We start from the raw sequence: 27833 nt of genomic DNA, 5'->3' as shown, positions 1-27833 counted from the left end.
ACTGATGAGTATTTTCTAAATTGTAGTTTAAAAAAATCGCAGTAATTGACTTATCGATTCGTATCAAGATTAATCGGTATTGAATCGAATCGTGACCAATGAATCGTGATACAGATTGAATCGCAAGGTACTCGGCAATTCACACCCCTAGTAGCAAAAGTGATGTTTGTATTCAGTTGTTTTTGTTTGCTTCTAGGGCATCAGAATAAACGTTAGGGGGTGCGAATTGCCTAGTACCTGGCAATTCGATTCGTATCACGATTCATAGGTCAAGATTCGATTCGATGCCGGTTAATCCCGATACGAATCTGTAAATTGATTATTGCGATGAAATTTTTTATTTTTTACTCAAATTTAGAAAATACTAATCAGTAAACTTGTACACTGTAAGATTGGTATGAAAATGTTTGAACAGCACTGAAATCAAATATTAAGGCTTAATGTTGCATTACTATAACATTCTTTCATGCTTAATGTGTGAATCCTAACCCTAAGTAAGACGTTTTGTTGAATATTCCCATAAGAAATGGATGTCTAAAAATCGATTCGGCCGCATATCGAATCGATTCGAGAATTGTGCGCTGTAATATCGCGATATATTGCCGAATCGATTTTTTCTAACACCACTAATAAACGTGAAAACTTTCTTTCTTTATTTTTTTAAATCTCTCTCTCTATATATATATTTTTTTTATTTTTTATTTTTTTATTTGTATTTTATTTTATTTATTTTCACCACTAAGTACATACTGTATTTGAATCATTTTTTTTAATCAATGTATTCTTTGAAGCATTCATATGAATTTGTGCAACGCATTGCCTTGATTTTAGTGAGTTGAGTCCACAGTCATAGCCACGAACGCAGTTGCACGATATACAAACACGAAATGTGAAATAATCACATATTACATCACGAGAAGCCAGTACCGATTCCGATTGGGCCGGGCCACCGCAACTTGGCTCGGGCCACCGCCCAAAAAAGGCTTCATGTTCGGACCCTGTGTCAGGAATGGTGCCTTGGAAGAAGCGAACATCCAATCCGATGACTTTGCTCACACGATGACATTTTATACTGGCTTTAAAGTCCTCAATTCATTTCGTTCCTTTGGCATTGCGGCTCCGTCACGCCATCTGTCAGCATTCCCGCGCACTTTTTAGATCATTGCAACGTCTAATAGAGGCATATTGCGGGGAATGAGAGAACGTAATGCCGTTTGGAGAGAAATGTGAATCCAAGTGAGAGCTACTGGGTTGAGAGAAGGGGGTGGGGGTGGTGGTGGGGGGGGGGGGGGCTGCCCGTCCAGATGGCCGACAGGGATAAAGAAGAGGTGGAGGTCTGTCTCTGTGTGCGCCGGAGACGCTGCCAGGCAAAGTTTTCATGTTTAACTGGCAGGCATGGAAACTGTGGGAGAAGGAAACGGAGGAGGGGGGGGGGGGGGGGGGGGGAAGTTGGATAAAAAGTTAAGAGAACAAAAGGCAGTAAAATGAAGAAGAAAAAAAAAGTCCTGGAGAGAAGCAGGAGAAGGAATGTCGGAGCAAAAGACAGAAAGAGAGACATTCAGGGAAAGCGAGAACAAGAACCAGAGCGCGAGAGAGCGAGAATGGAATGTGCTGACACAGCGCTTCTCGTCTGAACTCCCCGAATTAATAATCAGCAGCGATTTAACAGGAACAGAAGCCTTGTGCCAAGCCCCGGTCAGCCCCACCCACCCCCCGCCCCCCCGCCACCTTCGCCACCCCCCCTCCGCCGAGCCAGCAAACAGCTCTGCTGCGGGACCGAATAGGAGGCGCTGCGTGCCTCCACGTCCTGGCCCGGCCGCGCCTGGCAAACCGCCACAGGGCTTTTTGCTTGTTCAGGAGTTTTGATGAAATCCTTTATTGTGCTCCACTCACGCAAAGAGCGAAGGCGAAGCAGCGAGCGGGACAGAGTGGAGGGGAGAAGAGAAAGCTCGACGGGAGAAAAGAAAAGGGAGGGAAATGGGATAGCTCTTTTTTTCTTTTTCTTTTTTTCCTCCTTTCACTTGGACTCGAACCATGTTTGATTTCGTATACGGACGGTTGTAAAGTTGTGACTTGTACGGCCTTTTTAGTGCAGTTTCTCATTCAATGCTAATGCAGATGTGCTTAATTGAATTCAAAACGTGTTTAGCTCATTCACTGCCATTGACGGCGATAGACGTCAAAAATTCATTTGAACTATTTCTATTAGTTTAACTTTTTTTTTTTTTCACTTTTGTTAACAAGAGTATGAAAACCTCGATTATTTTTTTTTTTTTAGAAATACAGACATAAAATGTGTGATTAATCGTGAGTTAACTATTGAAATCATGCGATTAATTACAATAAAAATGTTTAATTGCCTGACGCGACCTAAAGATTATTAAAGATTTTCATCGTAATTAATCGCATGACTTCACTAGTTAACTCACAATTAATTGCAAATATATGTTCTAAATGTACAATAAAAAATATATAGGTTTTCATACTCTGGTTAACAAAAGTAGAATTTTTTTTTAACTAATAGAAATAGTTCAAATGAATTTTTAACGTCTATAGCCGTCAATGGCAGTGAATGAGTTAAAAACCTCACAACTGATTACATAACACAATTTTACTTAATCATCACGATTCCTCTGACTCTTTCTCCTGGTCCTTTCATGCATTTTCGAGGTCACAAAAAAAAAAAAAAGGCCCCCATAGACAAATATGTTCGATTTCATATCATGTCTCCAAATCATGTTATTTTTAAGGATGGCCGAGTACCGATACCAGGTATCGATAATATCGGTGGCCGATAATTATCGGCATTTATCAACCACTTTGACATCCTACAAATAAACCAGATAAAAAAATATATATATATATATATTTTTTTTAAACATGATTGTTTTGTTCTGGCAAACTCAAAATGAGTTTTTCTCTGAAGCAGATGTATCAATAAAATTGTAAAATGTATTCGTCCATGTTAGCGTTATAGTAGGACTCAAAAGTATATTCGTATTCAAGCTTATTTTGCAAACAATTATCGGCTTACTTATCGGTTATCGACATCGACACATTCTAAATGATTGGTTTATCGGTTGAAAATAGCATTATCACGCATCCCTAGTAATATTTTGACATATGAATACTTTGATTTTTTTTTTTTTGGAAGAATAGAAATTTGACGTTAATATCATGCAATTTTAAAGAAAAATGCTATATTGGGATATACACGTAGGGGTTTGTTTTTTGTGGGGAAATTTTATATATCAAAAATAAAATTAAAATTAAAATTGTTACTAGTGACTACTCAAGTCGAGAGAGACCGATGTTTTTTTCAGGGCAAATACCGATTTTTGGTAGTCAAGGAGACTGATAACCGATATTTGAAGCAGATATTAATTTTCAGTAAAAGGGGGAAAAAATATTTGAATACAAAACAAATTCCAGCTCTCAGTTTGCGATTTGCAAAATCAAGTGTTTTTCTTGATTGATATAGAATAGAATAGAATAGAATAGACATCCTTGTTTTTAAATTCTAATAAATAGTTCAGGGAGCTAAAAAAAAAATTGAGCCCCAAAAAAAAAAAAGATGATGTAATTTTTCTAACAAAAGTTACCGAGAGTTCTAATAATGTTAACTGAAAATGTAAATAAATAATTCCCTGAGATTGGCACAGTTTTAAATGGATCCATTATCGGTTGAGTACTCTTACTGGTATTGGTCTGAAGAAAAATGGTATCGAACATCCCTAGATATTTTTTATGCATTGTTGACCAATTTGAAGTGTTGAAAATAGCTGGAGGGCAAATCTATTAACTCTCGTAGACATTTGAACTGTTTTTGAAGTGTCATAAAACTCCACCTCTTTTTTACTACATGGGATCCGTGTGGTATTATTTCGACTAGTGGTATCGGTATTTGGTATAGGTATCAGTGAGTACTCGAGTTACTGTTATCAGTCTGTAAAAAAAGTGGTATCGTGGTATTATTTCTGCAGAAATTGCGCGGGAATGCTGAAAGCTGAATGCTAATAGCCGAATGCTTATGAAGTCAATTGAAAGATAAATTGTGTGAAAATGACAACGTTTTAATTGTAGTCTGTTGAAAGATACATGAACAAAAAGAAAAGTTTAATTTGGTGAAGGTTAGGGGTGCGAATTGCCTAGTACCTGGCGATTCGATTCGTATCACGATTCATTGGTCACGATTCGATTCCGATTAATCCCGATACAAATCTATAAATTGATTATGGCGAATTTTTTAAATTTATTTATTTTTATTAAAATTTTGAAAATACTCATCAGTAAACTTGTACATGTACACTGTAAGATTTGTATGAAAATGTATTTATTTATCCGAAAATTCAGGCCTATAACTGAGCCACTGCATTTAAAGTTTCATGTTTGAACAGCACTGAAATCAAATATTCAGGCTTAATGTTCCATTAATTTAACATTCTTCCATGCTTAATGTGTGAATCCTAACCCTAAAAAAGACATTTTGTTGAATATTCCCATAAAAAAATGATGTTTAAAAATCGATTCGGCCGCATATCGAATCGATTTTAGAATTGCGCGCTGTAATATCGCGATATATTGCCGAATCGATTTTTTCCTAACACCCCCTAGAACTCAATAATATGGAAGCAAAACTTAATAATGACGAATGAGATCAAAAGTGATGGCTGTGAAATAATTTGACACTGAATGCTTTCAGCATTCCCACAAATATACTTTGCTTTGTTTTTAATGAACCCTATGGGGCGGGACTTGCTAAGTTGGGCGGGACTTGCTAAGTATTTTTCTTTTTTAGGTGGCGTAGAAGCAGCGGTTTAGGTCGACAGGTGCGTGTCTTGTGAAACAGGCTAAAATTACTTTTTATATGCCGGCCTTTGCTTCGTCATGTGTTCTTTCACATTGTATACGCTTGCCCAGTACCTCAATGATCCCCGTTTATGGCGGGGGGAGGGGGGGGGGCTGTCAATCTCACGGGACCCCCGCGGCTTTCCGGAGGCCCTGCGCTGGCTGCGTAACAGTGATTTGTGTCGTCGTTTCAGCTGCTTCAGTGCCGGACCTGAGCGAGCAGTTCGCCCCGCCGGAGACGGCTCCCGCCGCCCTCGTCAGCCTGATCCAAGCCATAGAGCAGAGAGGTAGGTCGGTCCCATGTCCGTGTTGCACAAGGGTCGACGCGCGGACACGTGGACGCGGACGATGGCGTGCGTCGTCGATGTGACATTACCGTCCTTTGTTGCACGTTATAAAGACTCAAAAGGGCAGACCTTCCACATCAAAGTTTCGTATGACACGCTAAGCACCTCCCACAGTACTTCCTGTCTGACTTGTGCACGCCGCATTCATTGTCGTAATCGGTCATTTTCAGTTGCTTTAAGTACAGTGGTGCCTTGACTGGTACACTGTAACTCAATTTACTTGAGTATCAAATCAATTTTCCAGATTGAAATGCCATTAATCCAACCCACAAAGACAACACCATTTTTCGGTTACATTTTTAACAGGGGGGGGTCTTACGATACGATTCGATTCCGATTTGTGGGTGTGCGATTCGATTCAGAATCGATTTTCGATGAAGAACAATTTTCCCCCCCAAAATGATTGGATTTGATTTTTGCTTCAATCTATAGATGTGCAAGGAATTGTAATGATCTACTCCAGTCTGACTCGCTAATGCTATTTAGCGCGCTACTCGCGTCTCCACACTGAAAAAAAAAAGCCCTACTTTTATTGGAATAACTTGATCGTGACTTTTTCCTTCTACTCTCTAATGTGGCTACAACTTAACAGCGTATTAGACCGCGTGGAACCACACTGCCCCTCAGTGGCCAAACCGGGTACAACATGAACAGCGCTCCAAATAAAGGCACACACAGACAAAGGCAAGACAGTATAAAATAATTTAAATAAAATCGATTTTGGGACATTTAAAATCGATTCTGAATCGTACTAAATGAGAATCGCGATTCTTATGAGAATCGATTTTTTTGGGCACACCCCAAATTTTTTAAGACAAATTGTATTCATATAATGTAAAGAAATAAACTGGGTTTACAGTATATATAGTGTTATTACGCAACTCAACTTTATTTATAAAGCGTTTTAAAAACAACGCAAAGTTGAGAAAAAAAAATGCTGATTAAACCACCAGAACTACTAATTTGAATAAGGACTTATTTGAGCAATTTGATAGGGATTTTTGTTAAATATTCAGAAGCAACCAATATTTGATTGATGATTCGGTGTCAAACTCAAGGCCCCGGGAGCCAGATCCGGCCCGCGCCATCATTTCATGTGGCCTGCGAAGGCAAATCACATGTGTCGGCTTTGGTTGTTGCTGTGCAAATTCTCTTTAAAGGGACCACGCCATGTTATTTGAAGCCCTTCCACAGTTAACTATAGGCATATAATGATGAAATCTTACCTAATCTTACCTACACAATCGCGATGTCATTTCTTATGAAATACGAGTTATTTCGGTGGCTATTTTTCGTACCCGGAAGGCAAACACTCGGTTCAGTAAAACCCCGCCTCTCCCCGTGTGGCTGCCCCGCCCCTCTCATGACAGATACAGATAGGTTTTAAGTCGATTTTTAAAAATGGACTGTAAATTTCTCTGCGTTTAGTCAGAGTGGCGAAGAATAATTGATTTGCTTTGAATTCATTTGGACAGAATGTTTATTGATAAAAGCTACTTTTGTCATTATCACATGGGGGGGGGGGTCTCAGAGAAAGTGGGCGTGCGTTAAGTCCGCAGAGGCGGTGCGGGGGTGGGGCCGCGCGCAATGACGTCAAACCGTGCCAGCGGCTCGTTTTCTCAGGTTGGGAGGGGCTGGTGCTTGGAGAGCAACAGGGGCGAATGGAGGAAAACACAACTTTGGTCATGTTTTTGGTGAGGAATTAGCATTTTAAGATGGCTAAAAGCTCCCAAAAGTTTATTTTTCATGTTACAGCCCCTTAAAAGTACAGTAATTTCTGGACTACAAGTCGCTACTTTTTTCACTTTTATTCGACTCGGCGGCTAGTACAAAGGTGCAGCTTATCCATCAGATCACAAGGGGGCGCACTATAATGGAAGTGCAAGAGCGTCGGGCAGAGCAACAAAAAAAAAACAAGTGAGGCCAAATACAGTAGGAGAGACAGAACGAGAGCGAGACAATTTGCACCCTCATTATGGAACATAAAGTAGCGGGAACCCGGTGCGGTAACATTAAGAACACCTGCGGCTTATATGTGTAGTATTCCCCAAATTTAGCTAGCGCGGCTTATGGTCAGGTGCGCCTTCTAGTCCAGAAATTACAGTAAGTAGAAAAATAGGTGAACAAACAATTTACTGGCTTCTAACTTCAAAACTATTTATCCATCGATTTGATATAATAATATAAGGCGACTTTTTTAGTTTAAAGAGGAAGTCAACCTTAAACATTTCTCGACAATTATAGGTTATGTGTGACCTCGCTAATCTAAAAAAACGTGACATTCTGATTAATATTACATTTGTAGAATAAGTTATGAAGGTAAATCCAACTATTTTTATCCATGTCAGGGGGCGGCCATTTTGCCACTTGCTGTCGACTGAAGATGACATCACAGTTGCTCAGGGCTCAGGCAACAACCAATCACAGCTCAGCTGTTTTCTGAAGCTGAGCTGTGATTAGAGTTGTTACCTGAGCAACTGTGATGTCCTTTTCACTCGACAAGTGGCAAAATGGCCGCCTTCTGATGTTGGATTTTGCTTATTAACCAAAGGACCGTAGTTTAGACTAGCGGGCAACATAAAACATGTTTTTATATATATAGCTTGTGCTGGCTTGTATTATATGTGGAAAATCTTCGATAAAGTGTTTCTCTTGAGTTGGCCTTATGTGGAATGAGCAGCTGCTTTTTTGTGGCTCTGAAAAAAGAACAAAAACAGCTCGGCATGACGTTGCGCTCGGTGCGTCCGTCCAAGTGTCACAAATGTTGGGCACGCGACTCCAACATGCAAAATGCATTCAAGAAAAACATTCCATGAACTCGGTTTCATTTTTATGTGACGCTTGTGCTGGATCTGAGACTAAAATGATAAATAAAGTACAATATGCAAAATGTGAGTTTTGGCTCCTCTCTCAACTACAATCTTTTGGTTTCGAATGAGATTTTCAATGCATTCGTCCACCTTATAACTAGCAAATTAGCTTTCTGAATTGCTCAAAGGATGTTTCTTCTCTTTACTACTTTTTGTTTGTTTTGTTCCACTTGAATCGTTCTCTGTTTCTTAGGTCTGGACTCCCCGACTCTGTACAGGATGACGACTGGTTCCTCCATTTCAGACAGCCCGACGCACAGTTTGATTCAAGGTGAGTCAGTCGGTTATTATAATTTTGGAATTTTACATTTTAGTTAGTTTTTATTTCGTTTTGAGATTTTATTTTTTTTATTTTGTTAGTTTTAATTGTTAGTTTTTATTAGTTTTAGTTATTTCATAAATGCTTAGTTTTAGTTAGTTTCAGTATTAGTTTTATTTTTTATTTTTTATTTTTTTTAGTGTGTATTACTTGTGCGCTACGTTTAAAAAACACCATGGGAGCAACGTCATCCGAAGGTGCTTTTCTATTGGCTGCTGCTAGATGACGTCACTTTTGTGTGACACACGTTCAAATCTCCTTATTCCGATTAACATCAAAATAAATCGACTTAAAATAATAAATAATTTTAGTTTTAGTTTTGTAAACATCAAATGTAGTTTCAGTTGGTTTTCGTTTTTTTAAAAAGCATTTTCGTTTTTATTTTAATTCGTTAACGAAATTGTTTTTGGAATTTTAGTTTTAGTTTTTTAGTTTCGTCTGGACCATTTGTCAGTCTTCATTGTAATTGTTTCTCGGTCCGCATCCATAAAATATTTTTACAACCAATTATTTTTTACAAATGATCCCATCAATTCATGGAACAAAAATTGCTTTTGCATTATTAAACAACAAAACGTGCATGTGAAATGGAGGTATGATTGTGTCCACTTGTGGTCACCGTCCTCACTCCTCAGACAGCAGTATCTGACGATTTGGCTTTAAAATGTTAGGCCTGGCCTGGTGAGTGACGTGGGAGTCGGCAAATGTGAGTGTAGAGTTTCTGTTGTGAGCTCCGGTTATCGTCTGGCTAACCGACAGTTGCGGCTGTGGCAGGACATCTGTTAATGCTCTTCATATTTAATTTTGTTACTGTTTGTTCAATGAAGTGATAAAAAAGTGCAACTGCGGCTGTGTTTGTCCTTGACAATTTGTGGTAGCAAAGTGACAAGTGGCCGTCATGTTTGTGTAATTTTTTTCAAAAAGAACATTTCGTACGCCTCTTAAATCCTCCATAACAAATAAATTGATGATAAAAAAAATGATTGATTATTAAAGCGACCTATTCAACAGACCACATGTCTCATCTCAAGGGTTGTGTTTAATTTGCGCTATTTAAGTTGACTTTTTAGAGCCAGTGAAGCAGTTTGATGTGCGCAAATTATGCTTTTTTTTAACTACTTTTAAAGTGTAACATTCTCTTTCTTTTAAGTCCTCCTTCCTTCTTGTTTACTGCTATCGTGCCAACTTATTTGTATACAGTGTGACGCATGTGTGTGTAGTATCATTAACTCATTTGTTCCCAAAAACGTATATAAACGTTCTCGTTTATTAAATATTGCCATGGTCTCAAAAAAACGTATTTATACGTTTTTTTTTTAAATATTTCTTTATGCTAGAGCATGCAGAAGGCTTCGATGCAGCATCTGACCTGAAGAGGACGCTTAAAAGGAATCCCGACTGTAATGACAAGTTTGCTCTATATTATTTATTTGGTTGTTACTAACATAACTATGAGATTCATTTTCCAAAAATCATTTGCAGTTTAATACATTTTGTAAAAACTTTATTTGGACGTACGCCGCCGCCATTGTTATTTACGTCGCAACGCAGAAACACTACGGAGACTTACCTTGCTTTCTTTAAAAACGTTTCACATTGCTCGGCAGAGAGCCAGCTGCCATTCCTTTGCAACGTAAATAACAATGGCGTACGTCCAAATAAGGTTTCTACAAAATGTGTTGAACTGCAAATGATTTTTGGAAAAGGAATCTCATAGTTATGTTAGTAACAACCAAATAAATAATATAGAGCAAACTTGTCATTACAGTCGGGGTTCCTTTTAAAGCAATAGTAGTTATTCCAAAAACGGCCAGCAGGTGGAAGAGTATAAGAGATCAACCAGGGCCATGTTGCTTAAAGGCTCCCCCCCCCCCAGTGTTTTAAACAGATTTGTGAATAATGATGAAACTTAGCTATATACTAATGCTAATTGCTGCAAAACGGAAACAGATAGAAATGTACTTTTTTTTCCTGATGAAAGGAAAGACTCTCATCTTTCTTTTGGCTGGTTCCATGTTTTTATAGCAATAGAACACAATATTGTGTGGGCCTTGCAAAATCAGTCAAAATCCAGTAAAACACAGCCGGGAGCGAAGGGGGTTGCTTCAGTGAAAGCGGCTGGGAGTGAATGAGTTAATGTGGAACATTTTTGCTTTGACTGTCAATTATTCAATTTATCGTTTCAGCCCGAATTATTTTCTTCTATAGCGCTTGCTCTTAATATGTATCCAAGTTCCTTTTAAAGCCGAAGAACAGGTTTTCCTTCAGAGCATGCGTTGTCCTTCTTAACATTCTTGACGGCCCTTTTATGCAGAGAGTGATATCGCTCAGACAGATGTGGGCATCTTGTCAGCGTGTGTCTTGCACTACCTGAGAGACCTTCCCTCACCTGTCATCCCCGCCTGCACATATGCTCAGCTACAAGCTGCTATCACGCAGCAGCAGCAGCAGCAGCAGCAGCAGCAGGTCCTACAGCAGTCCGCAGGTAGAAAGCAATGTCCACTGGATTTTATTTACACTCATGCAACAATGATCTTGCGTGCCTAATGACTCCTAGCCAGAGGTGGGAATAAGTCAAATATTTGAAAGTCGTAAAAAAAAAAGAGAAAAAAAAGTGTTGATTTTTCATCTACAAGCAAGTCTTAAGTCATGTTTTCAAGTTTTCAACAGGCAAGACTTGTTTTGTACTCCAAGTCAAGTCGGGTCTCATGAGTGCCATGTTGAGTCTTTCATAAGTTTAAGCCAAGTGCCGATTCCTAATTGGTGACTTAAGTCTGACTCAAGTCAAGTCATCTCGTCATCGATATGCGACTCCCTCCACCAGATGGTGCAGTCGCTGGCGGCCATGACAGAGAAGTAAGCCGGGTCCTGGAGAATCCCGCCACCGTCCCTCTCCATCACCGGCTCACCCTGCAGTTCCTCCTCGCACACCTGGCCAAGGTGACACAGGCGCAGGCCAGCAACGCCTTGGATACGCACGCCTTGGGCAAGATCTTTGGACCGCTCCTGATGAGGACAGGCCCGTCCACTCCGTTGTAAGTTGGACAATCAGTAGTTGTTAACTCGTTCACTGCCATTGACGGCTATGGAGGTCAAAAATTCATTTGAATTATTTCAATTAGTTGAAAATGTTTTCCACTTTTGTTAACATGGTATGAAAACCTATAATTTTTTTTATATTGTACATTTATAACGGATATAAAATTTGTGATTAATCGTGAGGTAACTATTGAAGTCATGCGATTAATTACAATTTTTAAAAAAAATCGCCTGACGTGATAAAAAAAAAAGATTACTAAAAGTTAGGGGCGTCAGGCGATTACATTTTTTTTTTATCGTAATTAATCACATGAATTCACTAGTTAACTCACAATTAATCACACATTCTAAATGTACAATAAAACAAAATCTATGTTTTCATACTCTTGTTAACAAAAGTGGAAAAAAATACTAAACTAACAGAAATAGTTCAAATGAATTTTTGACGTCTATAGCCGTCAATGGCAGTGAATGAGTTAATTGTGGCTGCTGGGGTGTTTTCACTTCACATTGATCAATTGCCAAATGATGACTTGACAGGTTGTCGTTGGATGAGGAGTTGCCTGCTCTTGTAGTGGAACGGCTTCTCATTGAGAGAACTGCAGAACAAGACCTCACACCACCAGGTAGTAATCGCAATTTACTATTATGAATAAATTCCAGGGGTGTTAGGCGATTACATTTTTTTTATCGTAATGAATTGCATATCTTCAATTAGTTAACTCATAATTAATTGCAAATTTTATATCGGTTCGAAATGTACAATAAAATATATTTTTTATACTTTTGTTAACATAACTGGGAAAAAAATGTTAAACTAATAGAAATACGACTGCATCTATTAGTCATTGATACAGCCGTTTCTTAATAATTCATAAACTTGAGCTAAAATTAAAAAGATGTACTGTGCTGTAAAAAACTAAGGTGATATTGATTTGTGTTGAGATCACTTTTCTGCCACTAGATGGTATAATTGCATTTTTAAGACATTGGTGGCAGCTCAGTGCATTTTTCTGTTCATATTAACTCATTCACTGCCATTGACGGCTATAGACGTCAAGAATTCATTTGAACTATTTCTATTGGTTTAGCATTTTTTCCCACTTTTGTTAACAAGAGTATGAAAACCTTGATTTTTTTTAATACAGATATAAAATGTGTGATTAATAAAAAAAATTAAATCGTAATTAATCGCATGACTTCACTAGTTAACTCACAATTAATCACAAATTTTATATCTGTTATAAATGTACAATAAAAAATATAGGTTTTCAAAATTTTAACTAATAGAAATAGTTCAAATGAATTTTTGACGTCTATAGCCGTCAATGGCAGTGAATGAGTTAAGAGCTATCTAATCTTTATGACATGAAGCAACGTGTGTAATTCTGCACATTTTTTAAATTATAACATACAACTTGACCCCAGTCTCCACAATTATATCCATTATTATTAAATGTATTACTGCTCAATTTTGATGTGGACATGTCTGCTGCGATGCGACTGTAATTCCCCCAGTATCGGGGCGGTCGTTAATCGCGCATAAAAAAAAAAGTGGCCTTAAAGAAACTTTCAATTAACTCAAAATGAACGCACTCATTTTGACACCCCTAATAAATACATAAAAATGTTGTGGACGTCAATTAGTCGTGAGTTTACTGACTTAAATCTGCATATGTTGAACATGCCAACATTAGTTTCTAATTGCTTAAATAGTTTGTACGTTTGTGTCTGATTCTAGTTCTGCCAGCAAAGCCAGCAAAGACAAAAGTGACAGCATCAGCCATGACGGCGGACACAAGCGCCCTGCTCAGTGAGGCCGAATGGTACTGGGGAGAAATATCCAGGTAGGAATGAGTGTTAAAACTCAAGATGACTCGGGTTATGCGCATTTTTATCACTAAATATCATTTTTGGGTGAAAAATTGTTGCTCAGTCGTTTTATTCATTTGCAGGGAGGAGGTCAACGAGAAATTGCGAGACACTCCGGACGGCACCTTCCTCGTGCGGGACGCCTCGAGCAAATTAGAGGGCGAATACACGCTCACCCTCAGGTGAAGAAACGCACTTTGGAATGGCACAAAAATGTGATATCAGTAATTGCATGTGTCACAAAATGAGCAGCAAGTATGCATACGTTTCCGTCTCCCTTTCTGCCCTCGACAGGAGAGGAGGCAACAACAAGCTTATAAAGATCTACAACAGAGATGGCCGCTATGGCTTCTCAGAGCCTCTCACCTTCCTGTCCGTCGTTGAGCTAATCAACCATTACCGACACGAGTCCTTGGCCCAGTACAATGCCAAGCTGGACACCAAACTCCTCTACCCAGTTTCCAAATACCAACAGGTCGGTGGCGCGTTTGGGCACAAAAGTGAAAAGCCACCGGTTGTGATTGTGAACGTTACGAGTGGATGTTGCGGTCTTCTCAAATGTGACCCCTGCGGTTTGAACCAGCACCATAAAAAAAAAAAAAAAAAAAAAAATGAGATGCTACTCGATCTGCGTTCGGTTACTCTTTTGTGTTTGCGTGGTTCAGCTGGTGAAGGAGAACAGCATCGAGGAGGTTGGGGAGCAGCTGAAGATCTACCATGAGCAATACCAGGAGAAGAGTCGCGAGTACGACACCCTGTACGAGGAGTACACACGCACCTCGCAGGTATGAGTTCAGTTGAAAATATGATGTCAAAATGAATCGATTAATCGACAACTATTTAACTCATTCACTGCCATTGACGACTATAAACGTAAAAAATGCATGTGAACTATTTCTGTTAGTTTAAAAAATTTCATTTCATTTTTTTATAAAAACTTAGAAAACAATTTTTATTGGACATTTATAACATATATCACATTTGGGATTAATCGTGAGTCAACTAGTGAAGTCATGCGATCAATTACGATTAAAACATTTTATCGTCTGATGCTCCTTATTTTTATTTTATAAATTTTATTAGGGGCGTCAGGTGATTGAAATTTTTAATTGTAATTAATCACTTGACTTCACTAGTTAACTAACGATTAATAAAAAAAATTATATCTGTTCTAAATTTACAGTAAAAAAATTCTAGGTTTTCATACTCTTGTTAGCAAAAGCGGATTTTTTTTTAAAACTAATAGAAATAGTAAAAATGAATTTTGGACGTCTATAGCCGTTAATGGCAGTACATGAGTTAATACTCAAGTATAAGGAGTCCTGAAGTTACGGACAAGTTCACGTCTTACGCTGGTGATGTAACCCGAATTTCGACATAAGTCGTATTTCACCGTTAAAAGTCGATATTTACATCAAAATACTTTGTACAGTGATTTTAAAAGGCAAATATGCGCGACCCAATATTTTGCCGCACGATTCGAGAAGTGCGCGCTGTAATATTGCAATATATTGCCAAATCGATTTTTTCTGACACCCCTTATATGTATGTATATGTATAAACACGGTATTCTATATATATGGGTGTAACAAAAACAGGTTTGAACCGGAAAATCACTATTTAAAAAATCGAATCGAAATATATCTAGAATGTATTTAGAACGGTATCGGATCGTCTTGTGCGGAGAGATGCACACCCCTTATATACATATATACACACATGTGTATGTATTTGTACTTATTTGTATTAGTTCAGCTCAAGAAAAATGGGAGCAAAACAAAAGTGTTGCATTTGTATTTTTGTAATTCTACCTGAAGTATAATGTGACAAACTTGGAAAAAATGAAACCAAAGGAAAAAACACCCGAATGGTCACTGGTCAATCCCAATCCCGTCACAGGAACTGCAGATGAAGCGCACGGCCATTGAGGCCTTCAACGAGACCATCAAAATATTTGAGGAGCAATGCGAGACTCAGGAGCGTTACAGCAAAGAGTCTCTGGAGCGCTTCCAGCGAGAGGGCAATGAAAAGGAGATTCAGAAGTGAGTCCGTTTGGCCTTTTCAGTTTTGTCATTGCAGTAAAGAACAAGATGTCCGCCGCGTGCTATGTTTGACCCTGACGTCATTTCTACCGCTCCGTCCCATCAGGATCCAGAGCAACTCTGAGCGTTTGAAGTCTCGCGTCAAAGAGATCCACGACAGCAAGCGAAAGCTGGAGCAGGACTTGAGAGAGCAGGTCTCCGATAACAGGGAAATCGATAAGAAGATGAACAGCCTCAAGCCGGATCTCATGCAGCTCCGCAAAATACGAGACCAGTACTTGATGTGAGGCAATCTCGTCGCTTTTTCATCGTCGTCGCCCGCATTGGGTCAAAATCCATCGTCCTGGCCGTGTGTGTCTTGTTTCCAGATGGCTGACACAGAAGGGCACAAGGCAGAAAAAGATTAACGAATGGCTCGGCATAAAGAATGATGCTGATGAGTAAGTGTGTGTGTGTGTGTGTGTGTGTGTGTGTGTGTGTGTGTGTGTGTGTGAGTGGTCTTGTTTTGTTACATAGAGGGGCCAACATTTTGGGATTTCACAGAGTTGTGGGATTTTGGTGGTCCCCACAAGTTTAGACCTCTTTTTGAGGGTCAAGACTTGGTTTTAGAGTTTAGGTTTGAATTGGGTTATGGTTGAGGTTAGGGGTCAGGAATAGGGGTAGGCAATCATTTTTTTTATATAATCGGGGTTAGCGGGAGGGGCTAGGAAATGTATTATGTCGATGAGATGGCCCCACACAGATAGTAAAACAAACGTGTGTGTGTGTGTGTGTGTGTGTGAGTGAGTGGTCTTGTTTTTGTTACATAGTGGGGCCAACATGTCGGGATTTCACAGAGTTGTGGGGCCCACTCGTCCATGTGGGGCCCTTTTGCTGGGCCCCACAAGTCTAGACCTCTTTTGAGGCTCAAGACTTGGTTTAGAGTTTAGGTTTGAATCGGGTTATGGTTGAGGTTAGGGGTCAGGAATAGGGGTAGGCAATCATTTTTGAGGGTTGGGGTTAGAGGGAGGGACTAGGAAATGCATTATGTCATTGAGATGGCCCCACACAGATAGTAAAACAAACCTGTGTGTGTGTGAGTGAGTGGTCTTGTTTTTGTTACATAGTGGAGCCAACCTTTTGGGATTTCACAGACTTGTTGGGCCCACCCGTCCATGTGGGGCCATTTTGCTGGGCCCCACAAGTCTAGACCTCTTTTGAGGCTCAAGACTTGGTTTTAGAGTTTAGGTTTGAATCGGGTTATGGTTGAGGTTAGGGGTCAGGAATAGGGGTAGGCAAGCATTTTTTAGGGTTGGGGTTAGAGGGAGGGGCTAGGAAATGTATTATGTCATTGAGATGGCCCCACACAGATGGTAAAATAAACCTGTGTGCGAGTTGACTCCCAACTCTGGAACGAGTGCCGAATACCGCAGCGCACCCGTTAATTTAGCCACAATTGAGCAAAGATCGGCAAAATGATGTCAATATGACGCCTGTGCGTGTTCCCAGCTCGTACTCGCTGGAGGACGACGAGGGCTCGCCCCATCACGACGAGTGCACCTGGTATGTGGGCGACATCAAGCGCACCCAGGCCGAGGAATTGCTGCGAGGCAAATGTGACGGAACCTTCCTCATCCGCGAGAGCCAATCACAGAAGGGCTCGTACGCCTGCTCTGTCGTGTAAGTTGCTCCTGCTCGTTCTAATGCAGTCAACGTTAAATATCAACTTTTCCCCATTCATTTTCAATGGGACAGACAATGACATTTTTCTAAGTCCCACTTTCCACGCTAGGGCTGCACGATAAATCTAAATCTAATCGACATCGAGATTTGACCTAGTCCAACCATCTAATCGCAAAACAGTGCGGTTTTATATCGCCCCCCCCCCCTTGCCATTTGAGTGATAGCTGTATTAGCCAACCAGAACCTTGAATCGAATGCTGCACAGCCTGACCGCAGTCAAGCTAACTGACTGAGCTGCATTATTGCGGTGTGCAAAAGCGCGATGGCAGAACTGGAGCGCAATATTCAAATTTGCTTTGCTCATGCGCACCGGCGCACCACTTATGTGCACCCTTGCGACGCAGCCGAAACAAGGTTTGGCAAATAGTTTTCAAAATGTGGGCAGTGCCGCAATGTTGCAGATATCACAGCCAATGAAAAATGGAAGAAATAAAAACAATTTTTTTTCAAATCCTTAAGCTAACTTTAGAATGGCTAGTGCCACCTGTTGTCGAAGAATGAAACTGAACACACCATTCTTCACATACACAATGCGCAGAGGGCGGGAAATTCAAACCCGAATCCAGTCTGAAAACTATTTGCTAGAGGCTTGCAGGAGTACCCATTGTCAACAGCTAAAGTGTTAATCTAATAATTTGAAGATATTTCAGTCATAAATGTATTTTTAAGTGTAAGCCATATGCAACTTGACGAGAATCCAAAAAGCGGACAGTTTCTGTTTCCCAAAAATGTGGCCAATGAATGTATTTAATGCAATAAATGTACAGAAGTACATATTGAATTGGCAATTATATGGTGAAAACACAGCTACATTAATGCAATGACTTTCAAAGGACTTTTGATCATTTAACCCCAAAACGTGGAAAAACGTTTTTTTAATACTTTGCCCTTCACTCCCAAAAACGTCTAACACGTTTATTTTTTAATGCAAGAGCATACAGAAGGCTTTGATGCAGCTTCTGACTTGAAGAGGTGGTTTAAAGTAATGGTAGTTATAAAAAAATGATTTAAAAAACGGCCCACAGGTGGCAGCAGAGTATAAGAGATCAGCCAGGGCCATGTTGTAACAAGCTCTTTTTGTCAGTGTTTTCGCCAGGAATGTGATTATTGATAAAACTTAGCTCTCTGCTAATTTCTGCAAAACGGAAACAGATACAAATATACTTTTTTCCCCCCCTGATGAAAGAAGAGACTCTCATCTTTCTTTTGGTAGGTGTTTGTTTTTACAGCTATCGAACACAATATTGTGTGGGCCTTGCAAAATCTGTCAAAATCCAGTAAAACAACCAGGAGCAAAGGGGGTTGCTTCAGTGAAAATGGCTGCGAGTAATTGAGTTGGCTGCATTAAAGAATTTGGAGGAGCATAATGTAGTCTGTTGCCCATACTTTGCCCAACCTTGATATTTTGAATTCTCTATCAAAATCTAAAACTGGTTCTTTTGGATAATTTTTTTTCTATTTCTTTTGAGAACCAGCGTTTTGATGGGTTCCCTTATCTCTTGGGGGGGGGAGATCGAACCAGATTTAATCACTGCTTGTCTCTCTGGTCGGCCTGACCTCCCCCCCCCCCCCGCTCTTTGCAGTGTGGACGGAGACACGAAGCACTGCGTCATCAACAAGACGGCCACCGGTTACGGATTCGCCGAGCCGTACAATCTCTACTCGTCCCTGAAAGATCTGGTGCTTCACTACAAAAACGTCTCCTTGATCCAACACAATGACCAGCTGAATGTAACTCTCGCATACCCGGTCCTCGCCCGCTCGCAGAATCACAACCAGCACCCCAGATGAATTGGCCACCAGCAGGGAGGGGGGGATTTTCACTCTCATAAATTTTGGGGGGTGGGGGAGGGGGGGGGTTGCTTTGAAGAAGGGGTCGTTCTTGTGTTTTAAGTGGCGAGTAAAATCAGCTTAACAAGCATGACTCTCTGGCTAGAAGCTGGGGTGGTGTTTTCCACCGGAGCACAGTGCGGCTAACGAGCACTTCTTTGCTAGCTAGCTAGCAGCATGGCTTCACAACAAGCGACGACAGCACTGTACAGTTAGCCCGTCACAGCGAAGCCGCGTTCGCCAGCCGTGACTGTTATTGCGTTAGTTACACAAACCCAGTGTGAAAATGTACAACAACGCGTGTTCAAGGATAAGCACACAAAAATAACTTTCTGAAGATACTGACGAGGAGAAGATGGTGGGATGATGGGATTTCTATTTTTTCAGGAGGCACTTTTTTTTTCTTCTTTTTTTTTTTTTTTTTTGTTTTCTTTTTTTGCCTTAAAGACACGATAGCCGTTTATAGACAAAGGCCCGAACTGTTATCCCCAGTCTGCCTGCACACTCTCCGTAGACAAAAGCCTGAGCTGTCATCCCGTGAAAAGGACTGGCTTGGCTAAACCAGGCTGCTTCCTTCACACCTTTAAAAGCGGCTGAGAAAGCGTCAAACCAGGGTGGTGTAGTCACTGGAGCCTGCGGGAACGCGGCAAAAGAGGGGGGGAGAGGGCAGCGGGTCGACATTTTGCCGAGTGGATATTTTTAGGGGCTTGGAGAAAAGACCAATTGAATTTGACGCTCGTGTAAGTACCGTCGTAATATCTTTGAATGACCACAAGGCTGTGTCGCGAGTAGAGAGAGACGGGAGAGAAAGGCTGTCAAAAGTAGACAAAGCTGCAGCTTTAAAATATACCTTCTTCTTTTTTCTTTTTTTTTCCAGTCAACTGTTCTTTATTTCCAACCGCTTTGGCTCGTTGCTCTATCTCAGCCAGGCCTCCATTTGAAGTGACGAGGCATAAGGCGGTAAAAAAAAGAATAATGCACGGGTACATCTTCCGTCACAATAGACGGGACGGGTACATTGATGAATGCAGTTCCTCGGGATTCAGGTTCCCTTTATGACTGAAATAGTGGAAAATGCATCCAACTTGTTTTTGGGTCCTCTTCAAGACTTTGTAGCATCTGTAGCCATTGACTTAACTGTTAGTGCTTATTGTGCGTGTCTCCTTCCTATACGCTAAAAGAGGGCACTTGCAGAGCATCTATGTGATTATTGTATCTTCGGTACTGTATTTGCTTTGTTCCTAGTTAGACTGTTTTTTCCGCGGTCCTTGCAGATGTTTAAAAAAAAAAAAATATCATATTTACTCACGGTACTTCCCCTTCTTGCGCTTGACTGTTGGTTTTATCACAAGCTTGACTCGCAGAGCTGTAGAACATTTAATGTACAGAAAAGGAAAAAAAAAAAAGAAGCAGTAATATAACCAGCCATACATGCGAGCTTGTTTGTTTGTTTGTTTTTCCCAGTGTGGCGCTTAGATTCCATTTTCCGCATCCAGCTAATGTGAGCCAAATGAAGGATGTTTTTTTTTTTTTTTCCCATGTAGCAAGAACGAGAATCTTAAAGCATTTTTTTTGTTTTTGTTTTTTGGAGATTAACGAGTCCTTGGTGTTCGCTTTTCTACTTGCCGTGCATAAATAGTGCTTTACAAATTTACGAGACCAGTGGTTCTCAAATTTTGCATCAAGTACGAGAAGATTTATTCCTAAAAAGTATATTAAACATTATTGTAAGCCACTGTGGCATTTTGTACGGTTTGAACGTTGACACTTTACTTAAATATAAATTAAATAATGATTCAATTAGAATGTATTGCACACAAAAGTTAAATTAGCTCATTCACTGCCATTGACGGCTATAGGCGTCAAAAATTCAAATGAACTATTTCTAATAGTTTTACATTTTTTCCCACTGTTAACAAAAGTATGCAAACCTAGAATTTTTTTTTGTATTAGAACAGAAATAAAATGTGTTTAATTACGTTTAAAATTTTTAATCGCCCGACGCCCCTAATTTTTAAATATTTTTTTTCAACAAAAATTGTTTGTTTGTTTTTGAAGAAAAGATGATTAAAAATTAGGGGCATCAGGCGATTAAAATTTGTAATCGTAATCAATCGCATGACTTCACTAGTTAACTCACGATTAATCACAAATTTTATATGTGTTCTAAATGTAAAAAAATAATAATTTGGTTTTCATACTCTTGTTAACAAAAATGGGGGAAAAAAGTTAAACTAATAAAAATAGTTCAAATGAATTTTTGACGTCTATAGCCGTCAATGGCAGTGAATGAGTTCAAATTGTAGCTAAATAAATGTCTAAAAACAAACAGACCATAAAGGGGAAGTCAACCCAAAGATTTTCTTTACAATATGTCGTATGTGCCCTAAACACGAAATTCTGATTACTATTCAAGTTAAGCAGCAAAATCCACCCATTTTGATCCATCTCAGTGGGCGGCCATTTTGTCTCTTGCTATCAACTAACAATAACATCAGAGTTGCTCAGGGCTCGGCTAACGACCAATAACAGCTCAGCTTCAGAAAATAGATGATCAGTGATTGGTCCTTAGCTGAGCAGCCCTGAGCAACTTGTGATGTCAGTCGACAGCAAGTGACAAAATGGCCGCCTCCTGAGATGGATAAAAATGGCTGTATTTTGCTGTGTCACTCATTTTCCACAAACACAATATTAATCAGAATGTGGTGTTTAGATTAGCGGGGCTGCATAGAACATACTGTCAAGAAATTTTGGGTTGGCTTTTTTCTAAATATATTGACCTTAAAAGTTAAATACAACTGAATTGTACATGGTTAGTAATTCTTCCACGTACCACTAGGGTGAACTCACGTAACACACTTTGAAAGTCAATGCTCTAATAAATTTGCGAAGCACAGTCCATTGAAGCGTGACGTGTGGTTGTACTATGCACAACACACTTGTTATGCGGAGAATTGTTTTTTCCCGTTTCCGCGCAATTTCACACCTCTTCTCCCATATTCGTTTGAATTCAGGTCTCACTTTCAAAGCACAATACTCGCTTATATAATATCTATTATGAATCGCACCTACCATACTCTTGCCAAAAAAGGACAAAATTGTATTTTTGTATTTTGTTGTGGAGAGGAGAAAAAATTGTGAGTATTTTTGGATTTAAAAGTGGCCAAACTCGGCGGCAGAACGTAAGATGAGTGTGACGAAGGGCTACGAAATGTTTCGTTTTGAGTTTTAAGTCAACTTTCAGTCACAAGCTTTCAACAAACAACTTAACACGGACACGACTGTAGAGCGCGATCTCGTTTGTGCTTTACGCTACGTTTACTGACGTTTTCATTTTTGACTTTTTTGATTTTTGATTTTTTTGAAATGAAAGCAACTTCCCCAAATATTCCTTTCCGCCATTTTAGCCAGGTCTATTCAGTTGCACTGTACTTTGCACGCACTTCTTTGGCAGAGTTGAACATAGAGGTGAGGTCAGCGCTTCTGCTCAGAGGGCTTAATATAAAATGTTTAAAAAAAATTATGATTTAAAAAAAAAAAAAAACGAGAGAACGATTAGAAGTGCCTTTCCTCTGTTGTTGTTGTTGGAGCCACATGCTGCGCCTGCCATGCTTTTACCGTTCTCAGCTCGATGCGCGTGTGTGTGTTTTGGTTGTCGGTTTGGTTTTGCCTCTTTTGTTGTCTAGATGTATTATCGAATTGTTACAAGTTGTGTACTCTCGCTTTGCACACAAGCTCTTTTATTTCCGTTAGGATTTGTCTCGCGTATGTTTCGGTCCCTTTGAGACGACAATGTGAACATCCGCGGCCAAGTTTTGTCGCTCTGAGAGTTGCACGCACGCAGAATTCAAATTCAAATTATTTGCCATTGCTAATTGCGAACACTTAAGTTTCAACAGCACTTTTTTTTTTTTGTCTGTTCCACACACAGTCACTACTTGGGGATATTAGACTAGCGGGTGGAATTTCAGAAAGAATCTACAGTAAAACGAGGCGTTCAAATCCTGAAAAATCATGAATGCCGCTAGTGCGACCTGGAAAAATCGTTGTTCTTAAGCCTACATATAAATGCATGTGTGAGCCGGGAAATTTTATACGCTAACACCGATGGCTGGAATACATCCCGCCGTAACAACGAGGCGTTCTAAAACAGCCACGCTAAGCGTAAAGCTTTTAAATTAAAAAAATAATCTAATTTAACTAATAATTAACTCATTTACAGCCATTGACGGCTTTAGACGTCAACAATTATTTTTAACTATTTCTATTAGTTTAAATTTGTTTCCACTTTTGTGAACAAGAGTATGAAAACTTAGAAAAAAGTTATTGTACATTTAAAACAGATATAAAATTTGTGATTAATCATGAGTTAACTATTGAAGTCATGTGATTAATTACAATTAAAAAATGTAATCGCCTGATGACTTAATTTTTAATAATCTTTTCTTATTTTAAATAATCTTTTTTCAAAAAAGAAAAGATTATTAAAAACTAGGGCATCAGGCGATTATTATTATTTTTATTGTAATTAATCGCATGACTTCAATAGTTAACTCATGATTATTCACAAATGTTATATCTGGTCTAAATGTACAATATTTTTTCCCATAGGTTTTCATACTCTTGTTAACAAAAGTAGGGAAAAATGTTAAACTAATAGAAATATTTCAAATTAATTTTTGACGTCTATAGCCGTCAATGGCAGTAAATGAGTTAAAAAAAAATTGTTTAAATATACGTGTTAAAAATACAAATAAATAAAAACCCACCTTGCTCTTCCACCTTCTGTCTGTGGCGTGCGCACACTCACAGCTGACGATGAGGCACTCTAAAGCGTCCACTGAAAATGACATCATTGTTGCTCAGGTGATGACCAAATACAGCTCACCCTGTATTCTGAGACGGACTGGCTGTTACCTAAGCAACATTTTAATTCGACAAAATCCAGCGACAAAATGGCCGCCCCATGAGATCGCTAAAAGCGGGGAATGTGTTTAGACGAGTGGGGACGCAAATGTATCATATATAAAAATATAATAATAATATATATTATATAAATAGTATATCATTATAATACATATTATAAAATATAATGTTAAGTTAGCTAGTAAAGGTTTTAGCGCATTTTAGGTTCATCCCTGAAATTTCACCCAGAAGTCAAATAGCCCCAACTTTTTTAGAGTAGTCAACCAAACTCAACAAAACTCATAATGTGTGGTGAAACTTCAGTTGATTAGTTTGAATCCCTTTCTACACATTATTAAGTGTAGAGTAGAGTCACAGTTATAGCTAGCTGAGAAGCTACAGCTAGCTGAGAAGCTACAGCTAGCTGAGAAGCTACAGCTAGCTGAGAAGCTACAGCTAGCTTCTCACGCACTGTGGTCTGCGCTGCTAAATTGCATCAAGACTAATAGAGCACCATTTCTTACAAAGGCCAGTTTAGCATCATAGATTTTATTATCATTTTTATTTTTCTCATCGGTCTGTGTCGAGAACCCGAGTTTGTTACTCGTCCGCTCGCCATCGACGGCTCCAGACGTCAACGATCCGTTCGGAACGAGCCGATTGAATTTACCTTCAGAATCGCCACCAGTGTCAGTTTAGCGCAACTTGTTTCAGGGATGTTCAGGTGACTTTGGATCCGCTTCCTTTTCAAGCTCTCAACTTTTTGTAGTCCACGCGGGTCAACGAGGTGCACGCTTTCAGCTGCCATATTTCGCGAGGGGCATTTAAAAAGCCCGAGGCGATGCAACTTTTCGTAGCAGACAGGCACGGACGGCGCGGGGCATGCGTTCGGGACCCCGGCGCGCTTGGCTTTTTTTTTCTTCCTGCTCGTGTGTTAGATATATGCATTTTGTGTCCGTGTATCTTGAAACACGTTTTTTCTATACGGCAGATGGTCATTTAAAGAATCAAATATTTTTTCATCAGCTTTGGTACACTGTATATGATCTTTTCTTGAAAAGGCCTCACGCCCCCAAGCACATTTTTCACTGACGACGAGGAACATGCAATTTGGTGTCTGTAAAAGTTTGAAATGTGAGAGACGTAAATACAGAATAACTATTTTGAAGTATATACTTAGATATCTATATTTTTGGATGATGTAATTATCATTTGGATTGTGCTTGAAACAAATGGGAAGGAGGCGTTGGGGTTATTATCTTCAGGCACTGCGGCGGCTTGGAAATCAGGGCGCGAGCAGTTCGTTAAAAAAAAAAAAAAAACGCACGCAATTTGACTAATCGGCTGCAGGAAGCTTCCGCGTACTTTCGTCAATAGAATTCAATGACAGTATATTAAACTTGATCATCCGGTGCATTCAGATGATGAATGAAGCAAGCTCATGTACATGTGTTGATATTTACAGAGCCAAGGCTATACAGTATGTTCAATGCAATCTTGGCTGCTTTGCATTTTTTGAAATATCAGAGATGGGTTTTTTTTTTTTTTGATTTTCTTCAACTGAGAATCTGTCATTGTCATTTGGAAGATTTGTGAATTGTTCTGTGACCGCAAAAAGAAACGCCAATCGTGGAGGAGTGATTATTGTCAAAAAGTTTCACAGACGCAAAAAAAAAAAGAGTGAAACATCTTGACTCTTGAGAAGTCTGAATTTAAACGTAAATCTTCACAAAATGAAACTATGATGGCATTAGAAGTGTTTTATGGTGCCTGAGTATATTTTTTGATTTAGATTTTTTTTTTTTTATCTCTTAGAATTGTTTGTGTTTTTATTTTTGTTTGTTTGTTCAATGATAACCTTACAGAGCCTATACAGAAAAAGATAAGCTAGCGTGAATTATTTCTTTTTTGCTCAATAAGAAATACACATGTTTACAATATGTAATTAACCAAATAGTAAATACCCATTTAAGAATCAATCTATCCTTCAAAGTGGCCATGATTGATTCACATTTCTTTTCTTTCCTGTCGTTCTAAACTTGAAAATATTGCTTGTTTTTGTTTGACTTGTTAGAACAGTGCTCCCTCTTTTTTTTACCACTTTTGGTTTCAACCCAACCTGCTTTAGAAAACACTTTGCCTTGTGTGTTGCGTCTTTTCTTCTTTCTATGTGACGTATGTTTCAAAATGACTCTCGCATATTTCATGGGGTGACAATTTTATTGTAAATAGCTGAAATATATCAGTCAAATATTACATTATAAATGATCAATCAAGAAATGCTAGACGTGTTCTTTTTTTTCTTTTTCTTTTTTGCACTATTTGAAGCAAAAGGGCATGATGAGTCAATTTCATTTGTCTAAAACAGAGGTGCCCAAGTCCGGTCCTCGGGAACCTCTTTCCATCCTGTTTTTTTTTTGTTTATGTCTCTCTCTCCTCCAACGCAGCTGAATCCAATCAAGCTCGTCAGCTCAAGCTTGGCAGAAGCCTGATAACGACCCTGATTGTGAATCAGGTGTGTTGGTGGAGAGAAACAGGCTGGATAGGGGCTCTCGAGGACCGGATTTGGGCACCCCTGGTCTTAAAGCTTGTTTGATTGCTTTTTTCCATTTCCTCCTTTTGAGCCTGCGTACAGTGGACATAAAAAGTCTACACACCTCTGTTCAAATGCCAGATTTTGTGGTATTCCAAATGAAACCAAGGTAAATGATTGTAAAAATTATTTCCACCATTATTGTAATCTATAATATACAACTCCATGGGAAAAAATATTTTTGCGAGGGGAAGTAAAAATAAACAACTGAGATTATGTGCACACCCTCTTTAAAATGAGACTGTGGCTGTATTGCATCATTCATAAACTGACCGTAAAGCCTTTTGGCAATATGGCTAAAAACTTCCAAATTAGTTTTAGCCGTTCATAACACATTTTCCCACATGCGTTTAGGATTTCAAGTGTGCTTTTGCAATTCCGAAAAGTACGTTTGATGCAAAAAGAACTACATACAGTGAAGCATTGTGGTGAAGAACCATCTTCTTTTTTAACTCACTGCCATTGACGGCTATAGACGTCAATTCATTTGAAGTATTTCTATTAGTTTAACATTTTTTCCCCGCTTTTCTTAAGAGTATGAAAACCTAGAATGTTTTTATTGCATTAGAACAGATTTAAAATTTGTGATTAATCGTGAGTTAACTATTGATTGTGACATGTGATTAATTACAATTACAATTGAAAAAAAAATAATAATAATATTTTCGGGGGTTAAAAAAAATAAAAAATAATAAAAAAGTCTAGGTTTTCATACTCTTGTTACCAAAAGTGGGGGAAAAAAGTTAAACTAATAGAAATAGTTCAAATGAATTTTTGACGTTTATAGGCGTCAATGGCAGTGAATGAGTTCATCTGCAGTGGAAGTGAATGAAGCAATCACACAAAGCCACACCAAAGTACGAGTGAACTGAGAGGGAGGGGGAGCACTGTTGTTTCAGCCTCTTGGTTGTTTTGTGTCTAACCCCTTACGCGTACACAGAAGAAAAAAAAATACTCTCGTATTCACTCTGTCTGTTGGTATGTCATACTTTACATACAACTTACAGTATTTCCATTCTCATGTACAGCCTGCGGTTTTCTTCATTGGCACACGGTACTCTTTCATCTTGTATGGTTCTCTCTAGCCTGATGCAATGATTTTAAAAGACAATAAAATATACAGTATATAAAATGTGGTCTGGTTTCATCTTTCAGTATAACCAAAGTGTTATTTATACAACACTCTGCAAAAGTGTCATGCGTTAGTAAAAACACTTGAAACTGTTTGGATTTAGCCAACAGGTGCTTCTACTCAACAGGTGAGCTCGTGTACCTGCCAGTTGAGTAGAAGCACCTGTTGTTGGCTAAAGCCAATCTGTGGAAGGTCATTTCTGGACCTGGATTCTTCATCCCTGGGTAACATATATACTGTATTCTACACAGTGAATATATTTATGTAGTCTACACTATGATAAAAAAAAAATTAAAAGTTAATCTGACAATTTT

The 27833-nt window shown here is 39.1% G+C and overlaps 1 protein-coding gene across 2 annotated transcripts in view; it reads left to right on the top strand.

The window, feature by feature from the left end:
• pik3r2 (phosphoinositide-3-kinase, regulatory subunit 2 (beta)) overlaps positions 1-26513 on the top strand; it is a 53758-nt gene extending 27245 nt beyond the window's left edge. For both annotated transcript variants that reach the window (XM_086072492.1, XM_086072491.1), the window contains exons 3-16: positions 5043-5135; positions 8259-8336; positions 10699-10869; positions 11209-11419; positions 11964-12049; positions 13165-13270; positions 13379-13477; positions 13590-13770; positions 13961-14080; positions 15195-15337; positions 15444-15620; positions 15706-15777; positions 16826-16996; positions 18643-26513. In XM_086072492.1, coding sequence (XP_085928618.1) covers positions 5043-5135; positions 8259-8336; positions 10699-10869; positions 11209-11419; positions 11964-12049; positions 13165-13270; positions 13379-13477; positions 13590-13770; positions 13961-14080; positions 15195-15337; positions 15444-15620; positions 15706-15777; positions 16826-16996; positions 18643-18850 — 1916 coding nt within the window. In that variant the 3' untranslated portion in view covers positions 18851-26513. The remainder of the gene's footprint in view (positions 1-5042; positions 5136-8258; positions 8337-10698; positions 10870-11208; positions 11420-11963; positions 12050-13164; positions 13271-13378; positions 13478-13589; positions 13771-13960; positions 14081-15194; positions 15338-15443; positions 15621-15705; positions 15778-16825; positions 16997-18642) is intronic.
• Positions 26514-27833: the final 1320 nt, after the last annotated feature.

The sequence above is a fragment of the Leptonotus elevatus genome, chromosome 1 (assembly GCF_054856555.1).
Source record: "Leptonotus elevatus isolate MCC_2025b chromosome 1, RoL_Lele_1.0, whole genome shotgun sequence".
In the NCBI taxonomy this organism is placed as follows: Eukaryota; Metazoa; Chordata; class Actinopteri; order Syngnathiformes; family Syngnathidae; genus Leptonotus; species Leptonotus elevatus.
This window is presented reverse-complemented; position numbering and strand designations above follow the sequence as displayed.